Source organism: Hyperoodon ampullatus (assembly GCF_949752795.1).
Source record: "Hyperoodon ampullatus genome assembly, chromosome: 1".
Lineage (NCBI taxonomy): Eukaryota > Metazoa > Chordata > Mammalia > Artiodactyla > Ziphiidae > Hyperoodon > Hyperoodon ampullatus.
This window is the reverse complement of record NC_136914.1, coordinates 63,005,300-63,028,158: the sequence shown is the minus strand read 5'-3', so window position 1 is coordinate 63,028,158 and position 22,859 is coordinate 63,005,300. Positions and strand designations below refer to the sequence as shown.

The 22,859-nt window shown below is 39.3% G+C and overlaps 1 protein-coding gene across 2 annotated transcripts in view; it reads right to left on the bottom strand.

Moving 5' to 3' along the window:
- Positions 1–21,985, bottom strand: part of VCL (vinculin) — a gene marked incomplete at both ends in the record, with an annotated part of 91,100 nt that extends 69,115 nt beyond the window's left edge. For both annotated transcript variants that reach the window (XM_079717759.1, XM_079717760.1), the window contains one exon: positions 21,818–21,985. In XM_079717759.1, coding sequence (XP_079573885.1) covers positions 21,818–21,985 — 168 coding nt within the window. The remainder of the gene's footprint in view (positions 1–21,817) is intronic.
- Between the last annotated feature and the right edge of the window lie 874 nt (positions 21,986–22,859).

The following is a 22,859-nucleotide window of genomic DNA, read 5'->3' as shown; positions in this document are numbered from 1 at the left end:
CTTAAAAAAGAAAAAAAAAACACAGAGAAAAGAATGACAAATAGGTCTTAGTTATAGTCTTAAGTTCTCAGCAGCTTTTCCAGGTCAGCATTTAACAACAACCCTTTCAAAGTAATCTAACTTTACAGTAGATACATTTTATTGCTTCCAAACTTTATTCCAATGCTGAAACTCAGATTTGTTGGTTCTATTCACTGCTAAAATTATATCTTTTATTTTCTTCTTCAGAGAATTGCTTCTAACTCCTGAGGCCCAATTCCATTCAATTCAATAAACAGGCAGTAAGTGCCAACTATGTGTCCGCTAGGTGGTGGGAAGAGAATGAGATAAGAAATAAAGCATCCTTAGACATACGAACTGAAATAATGGTAGTGAATGAGATAAGAAATAAAGCATCCTTAGACATACGAACTGAAATAATGGTAGTGAATGAGTAAAAGGCCTGGGGGCATTTTTAGGGGGCTTTGCAGGAAGACATTTCTTTTGAAGAGCTCTTACTTTGTTCCGTAGTTAATTTAAATATCTTTTGTTCACTACATGACTTTAGTTCAAAATTCTGTGTGAGAGGCCTTTTGTCTTCTGCTGTTGTTATTACTCCTTTTATCACAATCTACTCGATTTGGTTCAGTAATTCAGTAGAGAGATTTGGTTTCTTTCCAGCAAAAAAAAAAAACTTGGCTGGTTCAAGTCACTACCCAGACTAAAAAATATGTTAATGTAGATGTCTCCCTTAGTTAGACTAGGTATAAGAAAACAGGAAGACAAAACACAGCAGGGAGGACTTGTGTTAGCGATTTGTACAGTATAAGTGGTAACTATAGAGCATTATGTTAAAAAGGTGGCAGGGAGATGGTAATCAACAGAAGTTGCTAATGTATTTAGACAAGAAGATACAAATGATGAAAATGTAAGCCTAGCTTAAAGTTACAGTAGGCCAAGCCAAGCTATGGGATCAATTGACTGATCAACTGATTATGACCAGACAAGGGAGTGTGCATCCATCTGCCTATTAGTTTGGCTCAAATCAGTGTTTCTTATGGCATAAGTATCAATCTATTATACTGAACAGTCATTCTGATAGGCAGCTGTGTCCAGTACCACATGTGGGTCATACAAGGATAATAATAATGTATGTGACCCAACATCAGCAACACTTTTGGTTGTTTTCCTGCAGTGCTTGGCGATGGACTTGTGATCTATCCACCCCCTCTCTGGTACCTTTTGTATCATTCACAGAGGACACACCAGAGCCAAGTGTTTAAAAAAGCCATATATACCAGAAAAACCAGGACTCTCTAAGCTACTCTGATTTCCAACTCACTCATTCATTTAATCAAACACTTATTGAGAACTTCCCATGTGGTAGGCACTATGTACAACACTGTGTGTGATGGGAATACAAAAAATAAGTGAGACTCAGGCCTCACCCTTCACAGACAGGGCAAATGCTTAAACAAATCATTGTAACACAGGGTAATGCTCTAACAAGAGCTATATCCAAGTTTCACAGAGGAAAAGAAACTCTAGGAAGGCTGGTAAGAGTTCTCCAGGAATAATGGGATTTGGGGAAAAAAGGAGAGGTTTCCAATAGTGGAGAAGCATATGTGAAAGTATGGCCAGTTCAGGGAACACGGACCCACTTGGTGGGAACACAGGGTATTGGGCGGAGAAGAGGTACAGAGAATAGGAAGTTGAAGAAGCAGAAAGATGCCACATCAGGGAGGGCCCTGTGTGCAATGTGCTTAGACTTTACTCTCTAAGCAGTGGGAAATTATTTCATGGTTCTAAGCAAAAGACATTCTTAGGTTTACATTTCAACAAGATAAACTCAGCAGCAAGAATGGAACAGAGGGAAGAAAACTAGGAGTACAAGTTCACTTGTTAGTTCATTTATTCAATCAAATATTTATATAACATACCAGTGCCAAGTATTAAGACAGTGATGAAAAAAATACACATGGCCCCTGACTTCATGGAGCATAGAGTCTTAGTGAAAGATGAACTAAAGCAGCAGCAGTATTGGATGGATATGAGGGTAGATGTAAGAAATCCATCTACATGACACTCAGTCCACATAGAGGGTAATGGAGACACCCAGACTCCTGACTTACATGACTTGGTAATACATGCAAGGGAGGAAGAAAGCCAGCTCTGAGAAAGAAACTAATCAGAAAGTATGGGATGTTCAGATGGAGATAAGGAAATGTTAGAGGAGGAATCATAGAGACGGTTCCTCCGTTTACTTGCCTGGGCTGAAGAATAGATTGCGGCTGGTGGAAGAACCAGCTGATGAAAAGAGCCGAGAAGGTAATGTCTGAGAGCGGGGTAGGGGGAATGGTAGAACTGTGTGTCATGAAAGCCAAAGGAATATAGAGTTTCAAGAAAGTGAAAAACAGTGTCAACTGCTAGAGAGAGGTGAATGGTTTCTAGTATATTCACAGAGTTATACAACCATCACCACAATCAATTTTTGAACACTTTCATCACCCCAAGAAGAAACTCATTAGCAGCCACCCCCTTCATTTATCCCCAGCCTTTCCCCACCTCCATCCAGCCTTAGGCAACCACTAATCTACTTTGTCTCTATAGATTTGTCTATTCTAGATATTTGATGTAAATGAAATCATACAATATGTGGTCTTTAATGAATGGTTTCTTTCATGTTGTAGCATGCATCAGTACTTCATTGCCTTTTATTGCCAAATAATATGCCATTGTATGGTTAGACCACATTTTGTTTATCATCCATCAGCTGATGGACATCTGGATTATTTCCACTTTTTAGCTATATTGAATAATGCTACTATGAACATTGGTGTAAATGTTTTTGTGTAGACATATGTTTTCATTTCTCTTGAGCATATACCTAGATGTAGAATTGCTGCATCATATGGTAACTCTATGTTTAACCACTTGACAAACAGCTAGACTGTTTTCCAAAGAGGCTGTACCATTTAACATTCCCACAGGCAATGTATGAGGGTTCAAATTTCTCCACATCCTTGGCAATACTTGTTATTTTCTGCCTTTCTTGTTACTATAACGATTCTAGTGCAGTGGTGTCTCACTGTGGTTTTGATTTGCATGTTCCTAATGGCTAATCATGTTGAATATCTTTATATGTGCTTATTGACTATATGTATATCTTCTTTGGGAAAATGTCTATTTAAACCCTTAACTCGGGGGAATTCCCTGGAGGTCCAGTGGTTAGGACTCTGCGCTTTCACTGACAAGGGAGAGGAACTAAGATCCCACAAGCCAAGTGGTGCAGCAAATAAATAAATAAATAAATAAACCATTTACTCATATTTTAATTAAGTGATGTGTCTTTTGCAAATACTTTCTCCCAGTCTGTGAGCTGTCTTTTTGTTTTCTTGATAGTGCCTTCTGCAACACAAAAGTTTTTAATTTTGATGAAGTTCAATTTATCTATTTTTTTCTTTTGTTGCTTGTGCTTTTGATACAGTATCTTAGGTTTTGCCTAACCAAGGTCACGAAGATTTATTCGTTTTTTAAAAATTCTATAATTTTAGCTCTTACATTTAGGTCCATGATCTATTTGGTGTTAATTTTTGTGTATGGTGTAAGGAAAGGGTTATTATTTTGTTTAAATAGGAGAAAATTAAGCATGTTGATAGGGTGAAAGAAAGGAGGTAGGAAACAAGACCCTGATTATGAAGCAAGGTCTCTGAAGAGGCAGGGATAGAATCTGAAGAGTAGGTAGAGAGACCAGCCTTTACCAGAAAGAAAGCCACCTCTTCCTCAAGAGGCAAAGCGGGTAGTGGGAGAAATAAGTGGAGATACGGAGATAAATGTAACTGTAGAGTCTATGGGCTATATGTTCCTCTTAGGAATTTACAAGGCATATTAGTATATTTAAGGATTTAAGATAACCTTCAGAAAAGAAATCGGTTTAATTTTCTTTAATCCATTATTTCCAAATTCATTTGACCAAGAATTATTTCTTTTCTAACACCTACTAACCTATGGCTGAATTAGAATTTGTAGGATATACTTAGGGAAATGGTGATCTAGGCCAGAAGTTGCAAACTCATGGCCTCTGTGCAGAATTTGGGCCAAGGGTGATTTTTGTTTGGTCCTTTTTAAAAACAAAAACAAAAAACTTCACAACGATTCAAATTTCTGACATCTCTTGAAATATCAAAAGATTTGGCCACATGAGATCTGCATTCCAGTAAGGAAACAATGTGCAGGAACCCAAATGTTCCATATGGGGAATATACTTTCTGCATCACTCCCTAAAATCTTAACATCCAGACCATTTCACTTGTTTATGTCACTGCCTGGTCCCTGTGAGTATCCAAGTTTTTCACTCTGGTACTAGGCAACCTTCTCAGTGTCTACACAGTGAAAAATTCCTGAAGCCACTCTTAGAAAATCCTTATCCAGCTCCTCTCTAAATATTTCCTAAAAGTACTCCTCTTGTGAGAGCTATGAGAAAGACTGAGAAGTATTTATGTCAGGAATGACAAAATGGGAGTGTATGGGGGCAAGTGCAACCCACAGACCTATTTTGTTTGACCTGCTCAGTATTCTTTTTAAATGGGAAATTTCACATTGAAAGAAATAGAGATTTCCAGGTTTTATTGACTATCAGGAAGATCTGGTAACACTAGGCCCTGTTTCCATATGGCAACAATAAGATGAAGATAGCAGTTTTCTTCAATCAGGGCCTGCATTTTTCAATTTACCACAGTCCCTACCACTCCCTGGTGCCCTATAACCCACCTGATTCACTCATTACCTATTTGACCCTGCAGGTATTTGAGTTTGTGCCACCTGATTTAGCAAAAAGATTCTGTTCTTAATAGCACAGTACAGGAGGCAAACTCTGCAATATCATGAGTGTCATGTAAAATTTTACTTATGCCTCAGCTATTTCACTAACATCCCACTCTCTCCCCAATATATAGCCACATCAAAAAAAAAAAAAAAAAAAACACTGGAAGGAATTACAACATGGAGAGTAGACCTTCAGATGATTTTTATTTTCTTCTTAATCCTTCTCCAACTTTCCAGATTTTTAAAAAAATGAGTATGCAATGCCTTCATAATCAGAAAAATATATGCTAAATTTCTAAAATGTACTAACAATATTCTTGGTACACAACAATCTATAAAGTGAGATACCACCAGTGCCTAAAAGGTTCAAATTTTGACCAACTGCCAAAAACTTAAATCTGCATCAATAAGAACACAATCAAATGGGTTAAAGAGCAGGTGAACTACATGGGTGGCAAGTTCTAATGTCAAGCAAGCTCATTTGATGCAACATACCTTCCTTACAACTAGTGTTAAGCTGCCTTGGCAGCAGCTGCTTATTCTAACACAACAGGAGATTGAGTGTATCAATTAAGGCTAGATTAATGTTAGCAGAGAAGCCCTGCTCACCAGATCCCTATTTATGAAGATACTGTGGGGGCAGGCTTCCAATTTGCAAATACTTTATTCTCTCCCTCAACTCAGGATTCTTCTGTAGACACAACCACAAACACCTGTGCTCTGGGGGCCACCAATTTAACAAGCAAGCAAATCATCAGCACAGGAAACTTCTCCCCATCACCCACTTTCTCCCACAATTAACTCAGAAAGATCTTCCATTCTCTTATTTTCATTATTTCTTCAACATACCTATAAACTAACCCTCTATGGCTCTATTAAGGTGACTAGCTGGGCTCCCAAAGGCCATTAATCAAAAATCATGGATTAAAAACTTTAAAAAAAAAAAGAAAGCTAAATATTGCTAAGAGAAATTAGGTCAACTCTACCATCCTGTCTCATACATGATTATAAGGAAATAATGCATACGAATGTGTTTGTACACTATTAAGGTGTTATCAAATGCAGGATGTCTCTGTGCTATATAAATGTTTAGTCCCTTAAGTATCCCAGAGGTCCCATCACATCAAAACAGTCTGTATCTTCCTCACTGCCCTCTAACCAAATCTGCTTTTCTCAAAAATTCCACAGAGCTTAAAATACACTCTTATTTTTCTTGTTTTTCTACTTTAATAGCTAGATGCACTTTTTTTTAGCAAATGCATTTTTTTCTTAACAGATTTAGTTCACAAATGTGAAGGATTTCAATTACATTGCAGCTTTTGCAGATAAGCCTGGGTATATAACATATCGTTTGTAACACTGTCCCTATGGAAAAATAACTCCAAACCAATTTGTAAATGAATTTTGAAACATCGCCCATTTTTATGTTTGGAAAACTGAGATGGAGGGCCCATCCTGGAAGGTAACATAGAGTGGTGGGAAAAGAACTGGGGCTTTGGAATGAATCTTACCTTGCTCTGTTATTACTAGTTCTGTGTCCTGGGGCAAGGAACAATCTCTTTAAGTCTCAATCTCCTTATCAGTAAAATGGAAAAAGTAAAATGTCTCTCATGGCTAAAGGATATAGTAATACACATGTAAATCACCTAATACATACGCCTGAAAGATAACAGTGCTAAATAAACATTAGTCGTGTTTTCTTTCCCTCTGCCATTGCGGTACTCATTTGTGACTTCCATTTTATCCTTTAAAAGAAAAAAAAAGTTTTTTTTTTTTTTTTTTTTTTTTTTTTTTGTGGTACGCGGGCCTCTCACTGTTGTGGCCTCTCCCGTTGCGGAGCACAGGCTCCGGATGCACAGGCTCAGCAGCCATGGCTCACGGGCCCAGCCGCTCCGCGGTATATGGGATCCTCCCAGACCGGGGCACGAACCCGTATCCCCTGCATCGGCAGGCGGACTCTCAACCACTGCGCCACCAGGGAGGCCCAAAAGAAAAAAAAAGTTTTTTTAATTGAGCACATGCTATAAGTCAGGAGCCCCCCTTATTACCTCATTAAATCCTTTTAACAACTCTATGAGGGAGGTACCACTGCTATCTCATTTTACAGATGAAGAACAGAGGCACAGAGAGGTTAACTGATTTGCCTAAAATCACTCAGATAGTGGTGTTGACTTCAGCATATCCATGCTCTAATCCTAAGCCACTAAACTGTTTTTCAAAAATGAGGAAAACAAATTTAATGATGCCTAAAGTTTTCTGCTGTAATACTGCATGATTTTACAATGCTTTGGAACTTTCAGATGGCAAGAAGGATAAGAAAACTTGAAGCTCACAACCAGGCAAATATAAAAACTTCAAGCTCACAACGGGCAAATATAAACCATCAAGATGCAGTTTAAACTACTGATGTCCAATTGTTTGATTTGCCTTCCCAGAAGCTGGAAGGTTTCCACAACAACATGGGTCAGGCTCACTAGGGGTTCAGCCTGCTTAAGCTCCTTAACTGTTATTTGCTTAGAGATGATGAACTGAGTCAACCTGGCTGCAATTAGCTTTCAAAATTGAACCAGGACTAACAGTGCAACCTTTTTTTTTTTTTAATAGGTATGGTCAAAACTTGAAATAGTAACCCAATGGCAAAAGTAAGTATTGTTACTACTGTTGGGAACCATCCTGCTTGGTAATTGGAGATTATTCAGTCACTTTTATAGTATAGTAATTGAATTTGGCTCTAGGCTGTAATAGACACTTTGACCCATTAAATTAGTGCCATAAGTAAAATTACTCTATTTCTTAGCCCAAGCTACAAACACACTTCTTACAAGCAGCCAGAACTGGAAATTCAATGTTTTGTAATATCAATGTGTCAAATGGTTAAGGCTGCCAATTATAATGCTCACAGGAAAAACTCCTGTCTTACGGTACCCAGAAAATCCCCAAAGTTTTACCTTTAGGCTTTTCTTCTTAATGTTTTTACTTTTTCTTCTCAACAACTACTAATATAATTTAGTGTGACTACATATGGGCTGAACACAGACTTAATTCTAAACATGCTGAAAAGTGAAATAAGAGAACAGCTACAGCACATCCAGACCAAACTGGCTAAGATGTACAGACAGAAAAAAGCTATCAACCATCCCCAGCAATACTAGTCATGTTTGTGCCTTTTGCAGATTGCATTTCATCACCATTCTTCATATAACATTAACAAATTAGACATAACCTCTGTCTAACCAACAGAAAGACTTTTACAGGAATATTAAAGTTGATTTCCTTTTGTTTCACTTGCTTCCTAATACAAACTATCAATGATGCAGCCTAGATGTTCAACAGTTGCCACAGACAACTAAACCTTTAGTAAGCTCTGGCTCTACCATCTTAGATAACTTATTCCCAGTTGGGCAAAAGGAAGAAATAGAATTAGAACTGAGAGAATTACAGCATAATAAGAGTCCATTCATCATTTTTTTATTTGGGGGGGGTGGCTTTGTTTTGTTGTTGTTATTGTTTTAAGGAAAGACAATGCTGGCAATGCACCTAAACACTAAATTACATTCCTTTTATCTTCAGTCCTTACTAAATATCAAGTTCACTCCTAATGGTTCATCACAGAACAATACAAGTCTATATTTAGTTCATAGATGGAAACCATCCCAAACTGAGTTTATATGGAAGGTATAACAGCAGAGAATCCCTGGAGATTGACAGAGAATGTGGAAGGTTTTCATTGTTGAATTTGTGTGAATTCCTACCTTAGCAGGTAGTTTCTATAAGCCTAGCAATCAACAAATATACTAAAGGCTTAAATAATCATCACACAATTAGGTAATCCTCCTTAGGACAAATCCAAGTTCTCTCGCCAGGGTGTATATACTTCATCAATTGCTAAGTGGACATGGTGTAAGTAAACTCCCTACGAATTCTTCTATATAGCTGATCCCATCAAAAAATATTACTCAGTGGTGTCATAGTCTTTCTCTTTCTTTTTTAATAGAAGAGAAGTAAACCAGAGATCTTGAAGGTGTCTCTGGTATCCTTACATTTTTAGATTGGTTCATTCTTTAAATTATGTCCTAAGAATTCTGTGTGTAAGGCAATGTGCAGGTGATACTTCCTCAGGTGACATAAAGATGCACAGTTGGGAAGTTTATGGCCTGGAATAGCATCAGAACTACATAAATGACTCTGGTGAGTGCTAACGGGGAGACAGAACTTAGCACTACCGGGGTCATGTGGACAGAGAGCTCAACCAGTTGCTGAGATAAGGGCAGTTTTCAGTATTTGAGCTGAGCCTTAAGGCATAGGTAAAATTTCTGGAGGGAAGAAGGCATCTTAGATGGAAGGAAATGCAGCATGTACATAGAGGCAGAGGTGAGACAACCTGGAGTTTGTTCATGAAAGAGCCAGCAGTCCTACTGGGCTAGTACAGGCTTCATGGGAGGGGCAATATGGTGGAGTAGGACCAGCAATGAATTCTGATTTTGGCTTTTCCACTGCCAAAGGTACCTGCCTTAGACGTATTGTTGATTACATCTGAGAATACATTTTCTCATTTTTAAAACGAGAGGGTTGGATCAGAAGATCTCTGAGATCTTATTTCTAACTTTATAACTCTATGACTCTAGGTTGAGGGTTGGCAATTTTTTCCATAAAGGACCAGAGAGTAAATATTTTAGACTTTGTGGGTCATATGGTCTCTGCCTTTCTACTTTCACCCTAATATTAAGCTCTTGTAGTTCCTTACACTCCAAGATGTTTTTCATTAAATAAGGGAAAAAAAGAGAGAATAAAAAGCAATCTTTTTTTAAAAGTATGATAAAAGAGCAAGAGACTACAATACTGACAAGAAGATTTTGAAAGAGATACGATTCTAGAAGTAAAAAATACTGCCATTTAAATTAAAAACTCAGTGTCTGAATTAAATGACATATTAGACCCAGGTGCATGAGAATGAGCAAATTGGAAGACCTGAAAAAATAACCATATGGAAAATATAAACTGTTCAGAGATACAGAGGATAGAGAAAGTCCAATATTTTTCTAATTACACTTCCAAAGGGTGAGAATAAGATGAAGGAAGAGGCGAAAATTCCAAGAGATAATGGCTAAGAATTTTCTACGACTGATAAAAGAAATCAGCCCTCAAAATCAGGGAGCCAAAAAAATCCCAAGAAAGATAAATAAGATCTTAAAAGCCCCAGTGAGAAAAAAATCATTATTTAGAGGAAAATAACAATTAGACTGATGGCAGATTTGAATGCAGAAAACACTGGAATAATATTTTCAAAGCGTTGGGAAAAAATTACTATTAGCCCAGTTTTGTATATCCAATGAAATTATCTTTCAGAAAAAATGGCAATATAAAAGATATTTTCAGACAAATGAAACTTAGAGTGTGTACTGCCCAAAGACCCACCTAAAGATATTAGTGTAGGACAGACTTCAGGAAGAAGGGAGGTCTGTTCATCGTTTCTCTTATATCTCAAAAAAAGTGGTAAACATATAGGTAAATGGGGAAAAAAGCAACTGTATAATACAATAGTGTCTAACTTGTGGGGCGAAAAAAAATCAAGAGAGAAACAAAATCTCAGACAACCATATATAAAGGGACAGTGGAATTACAAGTATTTTACCATTTTATTCAAGTAGAAAGTAAAGATGCCAATTAATTTAAGACTTTGAAGTTAAATATGCATGTTAAAAATTTTCCAGAAAACCACTGAAAGACTAGAAATTACAGGTATACCTTCCAAACTAGTAGTTAAGGTCCCCTGACCTTTACATTCAACTCTATTACTCCTATATCAATAGGACATCTGAAAGAGATTCTATCCCTCCTTTCAGGCTAGAGATACTAACCTCTTCCGGTATCCAGCATAATATGTAGTCATTAAATATTTGTTAAATTAATTTGGCTGTTCCAGAACAAGATGAATTCTATTTCACAAATGCATTGTACTTTTTAACTCTACCTGGAAGGGCCAATTCCATTTACTTTAGTGACTACCCCTTCAGTTTTTTCTTTTTTAGAAAATAGGACAATGAATGTTTGGGATAAATCCCAAATCCTAAGTCCCAATTTTTGCTTCTAAACTGGGGTGGAAGAGGGGAGAGATACAATTTTACTCTCACTATTGCTCCAAACAAAGGAGATATCAATCATAAATTCCGATGTCTGAATTTTTAATGGGAAACTGGCAATCAAAGGCTTAGGCACCTAAACTGTGAATATTTTCCCCACAGTTGATAAAACTGTATATTCACAACATATGGAATTCTACTGAAAGCTTTCACTGGCACTTTGCCTTGTTGAGTAAAAGTTAGAAGTTATACTTAGACATTAAAAAAAAAATCAACACTGCTTTTTCATTAGGCTAACATTTAAAATATGACTTAAAAATCATGGAAAAATATATTAATATAACACTCACTGAAATCTTTAACTATGTGTCAGGCATAGTTCTGAACATTTTTACAAACTCATTAATCTTCACAATAATACACTCCAAGTCAGATACTATGATTAGCTTTGTTTTACAGATGAGGACTATGAGAAACAGAAATTAAATACTTTCTCCAATGTTACATACTTTGCAGGTGTCAGTCAGTGGTAGGATTTAAACCTCAGCAGTTCAGCTCTAGAGCCTTTACACTTAACCATTACACTATAGGTGATTTATCTTATATCTATATCTAAAGTGTGACTTTGGTATTTGCTAACTCATACCAGATGCACTTTGCCAAAGTTGGCTATTCTGTTCATTTGCAAAGCATCAAAACTAAGAGAGAATCCCAAACCCATGTTCTGTATTTCTTTAAACTTACATATCCTGCATAATCCTATGTTGGGCAGGATTATCCCCATCTGCACTCCAGGACTCTATCCCTGGAATTTATTCATTCAGGAAACATGAATTGGATGATCCTACTGCATGCAATACCCTGTACTAAGCAATGATTTACTGCTGCTTTCCTAATCGCAGTTAAATTTCATCAAGATTCACCCACAGCATGATATACATTTTTCCAAAGAAGCATAAAACAGTTTGGGGTACGGAAGCAGCAAACGGTCTTCCCACTTGTTTGTTCAACAATTATTCCTCAAGACTCTACTATGTGCCAAGCACTTTGATGGGTGCTTTGCCCCTGGGGCCCTAGTGGGGGAAAGATGTTCAGGAAGTAATAATCACACAAATAATTACTTACAACTGTGAAAAGCACAGTAAGGAAAAAAATAATCTAGAAGAGGGCAGCTGAAGCCGATGCTCAGTGGTCTTTTCCTAACTAGGGGGCCCACCACCTGCTTATTCTGCTACTGGCCCACTCACATTTTCTCCATGGCTCCAAGGAATCAAAACTGTAGTTACAGTACTAGCGTACAAACTTTAAAGTAAATAATTTAAATTCTGCAACAATTTCATGGATGGAGAAGATGCAGATAAGCTAAATCTTTTATAAGATCATAATTTTCATCTGTATTTTAACAACCTGAGGCCACAGACCATGTCTTATATACCCTACTATTATTCAGAACACCAGGCAATGTGCACAGCTAGAGTCATAACTAATTTTGGTGGTTTGGGGGGAAAAGCCACAGAATAAGAAATTTAAGTGTTACTAGAGATTTACTAGCACATTTATATATCCTTATCTACTTGAATTAAATGAATAAAAACATGTTGTCCACCTTAGAGATAAAAGATGAGCCAGTTCTCCAGGGATGGGGTGGGGACAGAGAGAAGGCTGGAAATATAGGGAAGCTAGATAAGTTGATAGCTGGTCCCTCAACTTTCAACTCTAAGAACAAACATACCATTTTTCTTTCTTCACAGAAAGCCTACTTGTGGGAATAAGTTAAGCTTATTTCAAAAAGAAGGAATGACTTTGGCTTGGATTGTGGCCAACTGCAATGAAATTCAGCCACTTTCCCCTTAAAAGTCATCCAACTGGAAATCTTATCAGTGGGAAATTCTCTAAGGGCCAAAGACTCTATTTTCTGCAACTTAATGATATTTGTAAAACATTTTTAGTTCTAAGATTCACTACCTCTCATCCTCTATACATACACACATCGCACACTCATACCCATCCAATGAGCTGCCTTCTCATAGAAGTGACGGAATTTTTTGGAATCTAAAGTTCCAATATGTAACCAACACAATATGATATTTATGAACCTTTGTTTCTTTTTGTGATTATGCAGGCATCTGCATATAGCAACATTTGAGCGCAGAAGAAGAGTCACCAAGCCATCCAATGGAGGCAAGAGATAGTGAGCTATCTTCATCATGAATGAGCCTAGAATGACTAGCAGGTATAGAGAGTATCAAGGCACAACACACTTATCAAAGGAATACCATGAGCAAGAGACTGTGGGATAAGCTCGGCACCAGGAATATCAAGAAGAATATAACCCAGTCCTTGTCCTCCAGAAACCAACAGTCTTAAAGGGAGACACCCTAGGGGAGTAAGGAAGGAGGGGAAAAAAAAACCAAACCCACAATCAACTCAATCATCCAAAGACTGATGACCCAGCATACAAGGACACAAGACCTACAAAGCCTTACCAAGGGACTGGAAGAAAGGCAAGGAATCTCCAACTGCCTATGTCTAATTATACAAGTCCCCTTTTATCCATTATTCTATCATACTCTATCCCTTTGTCTGCACATAATGCACATACTTAAATAGATTTAATCAATGTAAAGACCCCATATCTTTAATAAGGATGTTGAGATTAGAAGTTCTTTCAAGATCTAGCCCATTATTTTGAACTTATTTCATTCCACACTGACTGAAAGAGCAGTTAGCTAAGTACAGCATGGCTCCCTAAACAGCACATGACAGAGAAAGTCATGGGTTGTTGTAACTGACTGGGTTTCATCACTTGTCTTTGCAAATTCTTGAGCAGGAAAGTGAATTAAACGGTTTGCAGGGGGAAGGGTGTTAATGGTGAAAAGGGATAAGAGCTGGTGCATCTATATATAGTTAAGTTTGTATTTATATCTAGGGAAACAAATTGGTTTGGAGTAGAGAGAAAAGACAAAAAGACAAATCAAGTTCAAACAGACTGTAAAAGGCTGAGAAACACTGGAGACGACTGTGACTAAAGATAGATTTTTTAAATTTTCAACAATAAAAATGTAATACTTCTGTAACAAGAGAAATTTTGTTCTTTTTGAAAGACTATACGAAGCTCAGCATGACAAAAATGATTATTAATAGTATACATATTTTTAGTGTTAAATTAAAGATAAAACGTTAATGATAAAAATACAAATGAACAAAAATCCCCTACTTACATATTTATTTCAGCTTCCGTCCCTAACAAACCTTTTTGCAGATTGTTAAGAAGAAACAGGTAAGGTAGCGTTCCTCTCATAATCATTCCCAATGGAAACTGAACAAATACAAAAATGACAGAAAAAAACAGAGAAGCAGGCGCCTAGATAACTCAAAACTTATGTTATCCAAACTAAACTGTCTATGTGGCCCAATATACCCAAATGCATATTGTAAGAATTCTACAGGTCCAGTGTACAAGGAACAGAAAGACAGATGAAAGCCTGCAATGGGAGGTCCTTCCTCCCATACACCAACTTTTGTCTCTGGGTGTTTCAGAATCTTATTACAGATTTGAACTTTACTCCTTAAATTTCACTCTGAAGTATTTATACTACATAGCACTGAAGGCTGTTGGAGCTTAAAAAAGCCAAGGCTGAAATTTGTTTTCTTCTTTTAGTCCTGCCTATATGGGAAGGTTTAAGAGCAGACTGGCCTGAAAGCAACATAAACTAATAGAATGGCCCTTTTTCAGCAACAGTCCTGAGCACAGAGCATTATCCTAGAGAGGAAACTTGCTGGGATACCAGCTAATCTCTGATGTTCGCCCTTTAAGGACTTCTACTTCTTTTGATACTGCTCTAATGCTGGTTTATTATGTAAAAAGTATACCCCGGTGTCATGACCATGACATAAGGTTCAATGAAAAGGTTGGGCCTGGATCAGCCAAAAAACAAAAAAACAGCATATCAACTTTCTGATATCTTTTGTCTCCTGCCATATGGTTCAAGGAAATAAAGATCTCTTAATGAGGAATTCATGACTCAGTATGATACTACACTGTAACCAGCAGAGTTCCAAATAATATATCAACACCTGGTCTAAATTGTTATGTTTTAAAAAGACAAAAAGAATGCAAAATCCCAATGCCACTTTCAGATAGGAGGCAACGTATTCTCACATTATGAATTTAGTAAGTAGCCTGCATAGTTGAAATGACTCTGAAACAGAGAACCACAACCCAAAATAGCCTGAACACTTTTGTTATCTCAAACAATGGGCAGTTAGCCATTCATTCCTCCCTCCTAGTATATATTCTACTTGTTTCAGACAAGGCCCATTATAAATTCAAAGAGACTGTTCAAATTCAGCTATACCGGATGTCTGAAAGCTGGGGATGGAAAATTGTCACTGCACAAAAATTCCTATTACAATATTTTGTGCATAAAAAAATGAATGATGGGCTTCCCTAGTGGCGCAGTGGTTAAGAATCCGCCTGCCAATGCAGGGGACACGGGTTTGAGCCCTGGTCTGGGAAGATCCCACATACTGTGGAGGAACTAAGCCCGTGCGCCACAACTACTGAGCCTGCGCTCTAGAGCCTGAGAGCCACAACTACTGAGCCCACATGCCACAACTACTGAAGCCCGTGCACCTAGAGCCCGTGCTTTGCAACAACAGAAGCCACCGCAATGAGAAGGCTGCTCACCTCAACGAAGAGTAGCCCCTGCTCACGGAACTAGAGAAAGCCCGCCCGCAGCAACGAAGACCCGATGCAGCCAAAAATAAATAAAAATAAATAAATTTATATTTTAAAAAATGAATGTCATATATATATACACATATATATATAGTTAGTTCGTTTAAAAAAAAAAAAAGTTATATTGCACACCTATGACCAGCCTGACATTGAAAGGAGCAAACACCAGACATGGCCCCTGCCACTGAGAAACGTACAACCCAATGAAGACAAACACTGACCAAGTATTATGACTGTCACAAGAGAAAAAAATACATGCTATGATGGACTTTAGACTGTGGATAATTAAGATATTCCCATCCTACCCTCTTTCTAGGTGTGCCAGTAAAAGACCAGGAAGTTGTCAGAAAGCTTTTAAAATAATGACCCTCTCAGTTGTGATACATATAAAATGTAAGTATTTTATATATACATATACACATACACACACATATATATGTATATATATATATATATGTGACCGGTAATTAAGTATATAAAATAACCAGACTCCTTTTTTTAACCAATATACCAGAAATATTAAAATCCAAATAAGTCCCATCTCCATAAAAACAGTTGCCTTAGTGCTGCCCTTACTCCTGACTATAGCAGAAGGAGTCAACTTATGATACTGTGGTTGATATCACAAAACTTTTACTCTAACTTTTATTTTGTCCATAAAATATAAAATAACTTTTATTTTGTCCATTGTTATACCAGTGCTATTTACAAAACAGCTTTAGAAAAGCCCAACTTTCCACTGTGTCAATATATATAAACAAATATTTAAACTGGGGCTCCATTAAAATTATAAACATAGTTGTAGAAACATACAATCTCCAAAACTCTTCCATTCTCTCCATCATGAGTAAATGCTAAGTCCTATTTGTATATCTCTTCTGATCTAGAGACAAAGTGTTTCAAATGAAACTTCACAATTCCCCAAAGAATCCACAAACCTACTATAAATACTATTTAAATACAGAAATCCTACAAACCTACTTTAAATACTATTTAGTTCTCATAGACTTCAACTAAGCAGCCATAAATACTAGAAAAGCCTTTACGTGTCTGGCAGACATACTTTTGTGTTACCTGTATCTATTCTTTTTTTTTTTAATGCTGCAAAATTGAATGTCACTGTGAAACAGAACACTACCTTCACATCATTTTTTTAATACAGGCCCTTCACACAGGCCAAAACCAGCCTTTAAACAGATAATCTTGCCAAGCCCAGGACAAATGGAAACTCTTTGACTAACAACATTCTCATTGCTTCTGATTCAAGCTAGAAAACTTCCAGTGATATTTAACAACTTTGTTCTAAGTGGATACAGAATGGTGGAGTGAAAAGAGCAGAGTGTCCAGAGTAAGAGAAACAGAGCTCAAGTCCAAGCTCCACCACTAACTACTGTGCCACTGTGGGCAGGTTACTTAACTTCCCTGATCTACAGTATCTTCACCTGTAAAATTCAGACCATAGCAATACCTACCTTAAAGGACTGCTATGAGATTATACATATGAAAGCATTTTATAAACCATAAAGAATTATACATTCTTATTATTTACCTTATTTTTTCCTTAATATAGGAATTTATATGTTCATTTTAAAAATTGGAAAATACAGAATATGAAGAAGAAGAAAATCACCCACAGACCTGGCACCCAAACACTGTTATTTATTTTAACTGAAATAAGTCCAACATCAACCAAAGGAAATTAAAGTAGGAATAATTTCAGATGTTAATACAGATAATTTATAAATGACAAAATTGATTTCTTTTTAAGAGCAGAACAGTCTTTCCCATCTATCAGTTTAAAGACAATGCTGCTATTTGTCCCAGAGCTGGTCTCAACAGGGTATGATACGTGGGTGAGGCTCATAAAAGTAAAGGCCACAAAAACGTCCAAAATAAATATTTCATGAGCCCCCGGAGTAGTTACAACACATGCCCTCAGATGCAATGGAGAACGCAAAGTGTATGAACCCCCATTAATAAAACTGGCACGACTATATGGTCACAAAGACTGTCAGATTTCTATGGGCCACTTCGATGGGAAAAAAGAAAAATTTATATACCATGCTACAAGACAGACAGTCTAAGACTTCTGAATTTTTCACACTGCTGACTGAATCCCATCCTTGGAACCTGTACCTCTCCTCTATTTTTCCTTTCCCATCCATCTTTCTCCTAGGCCCCCTCCTTGTTTTGTTACTGCATTAGAATCATTCTCTGTGTTTAAAATGGCCTTATTTTATACAATGGAATATTATTCAGCAACAAAAAGTAATGAATTTCTGACACATACTACACCACAGATGAACCTTGAAAACATTATGCTAAGTGAAAAGTCCTACACAAAAGGCCACATTATTTTCTGATTCCATTTATATGAAATGTCCAGAAAGGGCAAATCCACAAAGACAGAAAGCAGACTGGTGGTTGCCTAGGGCTGGGGTGCTGGGGGATGGGAGAGAATCAGTGACTGTAATGGGTATGAAGTTTCTTTTTGAGGGAACAAAACTGTCCTAAAATTAGACTGTAGTGATGTTGTGCAATTCTGTAAATACACTAAAAAAAAAACCAAAACACTGAATTGAGTGTTTAAATGAGTGAATTGTATGGTATGTGAATTATATATCAACAAAGCTATTTTTTAAAAAATGGTCTTATTCAGTTTGAAAAAAGGACATATAAATAATTCCATCCTACCCTCTTCCTAAGGGTGGGGTAAAAGTGATGACTCAATTGTGATGATATATATATAAAGTGACCAGACTACTTTTGTTTAACAAATACACATGAAAAATTACAAATCTAAATGAGTCTTGCTTAATGATTTCCTAAGTCAAAACTTGGTCCTCAGATTCTCAATAATTCTATGCCTTTGTTTAGGTATTCTTTCTACTTGTAATGTCTTTCTTACCATGTCTTTAAAAGTTCCAATCCCACCTTCTTTAAGGCCAGCTCAGAGGTTATCTCCTCCATGAAGCCTTCCCCATGCTCTCAAGAAGAGTAACCTTACCTTCCTCTGAACTTCCATGATACTTCACTTCCTCCGGGCCACTTAGGACCTTCAATCCAGTATTATACTTATTCTGCCCAATATCATACTTATTGCTTTGATGTTAGAAGCGGGGTGTCTCAATAAATACCAACCTGATAAGTGGATGACTACAGTTTAACAATTCAGAATTTCATCATCACCTGGTAAATTTTAATTTTGGAAATATCCAAAAGTCACTTTAGACTCAAGAATGGTACATAAAGTAGTAAGGTTAAGAAATGCCCACTTCAGACAAAATTTTCTTGACCAAAATAAAACTAATTTGACATATATATGTAAATAATCTGTAAGAAATTCCCAAAGAGAAGCACTGGAATAAGGATATAGCCTCCCAAGGTAACTGAAAGAAACCTGAATTGTATAAATTCCAGAATATTTGTTCAAAAATCAGATTTGTTAATTTATAGTAGCACCGTGTGTTTTTTTCCTGAGAGTTCTATTATCAAGCTCTACTAATTATTCTTCTACTGTATTTCTAATATGGTTCTAATTCCTGCTCCATTTTCCCTGCCACACCCAAAGTCCAGGCCCTCATTTTCCTCATGACCAACCAATTTTAAAAGTCTAATTTATCTTCCTTCCCATAGTTCCTTCTTTCCTTCAACAATATCAAGCCATCCCATGTGCCAATGTTGAGGGTAGGAACTGAGAAGCACATACGAGGCCTGTTCTCCAGACACAATCTAGTTGGGAACTTGATACATGTACACAACTCATCACAATATTCAGCAGCATATACACAGGGCCACAACTGACACCCAGGATTCCAAGCAATGGGTAGGTCCTCAGGCCTCCCCAGAACACAATCTATACAGTCTCCCTCACACACTGTCCTCATCCTATCCCTTCCATTCTCTTTGTTCGTCTTATTGGACTTCTGTTAAAGTGCCCATACGGCATGCACCAATTTCATCTCCACTTTCTCTCCAACTTGCCTCCTGAGCTAAGCAAGACAATCTACTTGTCTACTTGTAATCTGGAAGTCACTTATTCACACGTACCTTTGTTCATGATTAACTACTTATCAACACAACCCTCCCCACTTTCTCTCTGCTAACTCCTATCTACCACCAATCTCAAGTCCCTTCTTTTGCAATGTATTGGGAAGTTTGCAATTATATGTAATTTTGTTTTCAGCTTATCAATGGCCTCATTTTTTTGGTATTTGTCTCACAGTATCTATTAGTGTTTCCTAACTAAGAGACTATATCAAAGCCACCTATGGAGCTTCTCAAAAACACAAAGGCCTTGACCTGACCCCCTAAAGAGCTCCTCAGTAAGTCTGGGGTGGGAGCTGGACATCTTTATTTCTAAAAAGCCCCACTGATGATTCTGATACACATCTCAACCTAAGAACCACTGATTTATTAAAATGCTCCCTATATAGCAGACATTCAGTTCTTATTAATTCATGCATTGAAGCTCATAAATAACTTTTTTCTAAATAGCCTAACCAGACATCAGCCCCTAGACTATACACTAGCTCTGCTCCAAATGCAACATGTGGTTTTAAGATTTCATTTCCTGAAGTACTCCTTGGAGGGACACTATTACCTTGTCTCTTTACATTGTTTCCTATTTGTTGAGAAATGGAGGCCTGGAATGCAGCCATGTTAGACAACACTACATAAGAATGTACTCTGGAGTCTTAGATTAAAATTAGTTATAAAAAGAACAAGAACAGTGTAGAACTAGACATTTTGAATGAATTCAGCATTCTTCCTGAATACAGTCTAACTAAATCTACACAGAAGGCAGATGGGGAATTTGGTCAGTAGTGTTCTCCTAGTTACCAGTCTCCGGAACTGTCTCCTGGACTGGGCCCCTGAAGACTGAGGAAGACTCTGAGCAGCTGAAGTGCACTAAAGTGCTCTAATCAGATACGGAACCCAAGCCCCACCCAGACCCACAGTTGCCTACCAGCCTCCTAACTACCCTGGCACACACTAGTTACACAGCTCAGTGGGGAAGCCGTATAAAATTTTTCCAAATTTGTTCCTCACAGGCAGCAGCAGTCTGAGTCACCCACCCAGGGTGGGAAAGAAAAGTGTGATATTAGCCAGCAGAGTGTTAGGAGACTGGTCACAGCACCTCTTTTCCCCTTTCAGAAGTGGACTCCGCCTCCTCGAGGAATCACCTCAGTTATTAGTCACAGCTGTGGGCTACAGGGGTCTGCAGAGCCACTTCGCCATCTAGGAAAGTTGTGGCTCGGGGAGGAGACGCCCGGTTCTTTTCTCCGGCAGGGGCCGCAGATCCCAGATTCCACAGGCCTCTCCATCTTGCTTCCTGCCAGGAGGAGGGGCCGACGAAGAGGGCCCCCGAGTCTAGAAAGGCCCCAGTGGGAGGAAGCCGTTTGACAGCAAGTAAAGCCAGGTGGAAATCTCCACGGGAGTTGGAGGGGGAGAAAGGGGATGAAAGGCAACAGGGTTAAGCGAAAAGGGGAAAAGGGATTCGTAGTCATGAATTACTGCACCCGGTGTTTGTGAGTGCCAGAGGTGTGAGCAGAAGTAGAATGCCCAGGAAAGGAGGAGACAGGGACGAGTGGCCACTAAGACAAGTGGACAGAAGGGCCGGACGCGGGGAGCTCTGGGGAGGGCTCAGAGGTGGGTGAGGCGGGTTTCAAGGTGAGGGGCAGAAGTATTAGAAAGGAGAACAACGTGGCTCAAATAAGAATCCCTGGAAGGAAAGTCAGGGAATCAGCAGAGGAGCCCGCCAGCCCAGAGGCCAGACTGGGGAGGCCTAAAAAGGAGCTGAAAGCAAGGCTGTCAACGGGAGGGGCGACAGCCTGCTGAGGGAAAGGGGCTATCAGACATCCTAACGCCTATCATTTATTGAGCGCTTACTATGGGTCATAAGCTGCGCTAGCCACTTTATAAATACCACCTCGCTGAATCTTCACAATAAACCCGCAAGGCAGGCATTATTATGATTGCCCCCATTTTATAGGTGAGGAAACTGAAACCCAGAGAGGCTCGGGGGCTTGCTCAAGGTCACAACGCGGGGGCGTCAGGATTCAAACCCGAGGCGGTCTGGCTCCCGAGCCCACCGGCAAAGCCACAGGCAGCGCAGGGGAGCCGCGAGGCGAGCCGGAACCCCAGGGACGTCTCCCGCCCCCGCTCCCCATCCCAGGCCCAGCGCGCTCACCCGAACGAGGTTACTGACGGCCGCCTGCACGGCGGCCACAGGCGCGGTGAGGTCAGGGATGGCTTTGCCGTCCACCTCGCCTTCCTCGTGCATGATCACCAGGTGCGAGATCTGCTGCGCCACCGGCTCCAGAATGCTCTCAATCGTGCGCGTATGAAACACCGGCATCGCGGCGGCGAGCGGGGCGGCGAACCGCGGGCTACAGAGATCTGAGAACGGCGGGGCCGGGAATGCGCGGAGAGACGGACTCTGAGCAGTGACTACGGAGTCCGGGCTTCCCTCGGCGTAACCAGCCTCGCGAGCGCCCCGCCCCCTCTCGTCGCCGCGCCCAATGGCAACGCCGCTCAGACCCGGGCCTCCACTCCTATTGGTCCCGCTTTGAGATGCTCCGCCCACGCAACCGCGCCGCCAAGGCCCCGCCCCGCCCCCATTCCCAAGGGAGGGGCCTGGGATTGGGGCTGAGCCGCGGGGTTTGCGACCGGATTCCCGAGCCCTAACGCCGGGCGCTCCTTATAAGGGCATGGTGGGAGCGGAACGTGCGGCTGGAGTCAGGGCTCCGCCCCCCGGGGCCGCCTCCCGTGTTGGCTCTGCAGAGCTCCGCCCCTCTGCAGAATCACCTCAGCGGGGCGGGGTCTCCTCACCTCAGACGGCGCTGGAGTCTGAAGAGATCAGGGAGCTGTAAGTCTTCACCCTGCTTCCCAACTTTTCCCTTCACACGACGCCCTCAAAATACACTTTCCATTTCCTCTCAGTAATACATTCAAATACAGAAGTGCGCAGAGAAAGCATAAGCGTCCCATTCATTCACACACGCGCTCCACCTACTCCCGAGCTCAGAGATATTCACAGTTTAAAGTTTGGTGTTCAGGCTTCTAGACCTTTATCTACTCATTATCTTGTACATATGTATTTTCTAAGTAAATGGGATTAAGCATTTTCCTGGAACTTGATTTTTTTCCCCTTAATTAAAATCCCCTGGTTGTCTCACTCCTGGTAAATATAGGTCCATGTCTACCTCATTCTTAACGCGCAGGCCCAGCGG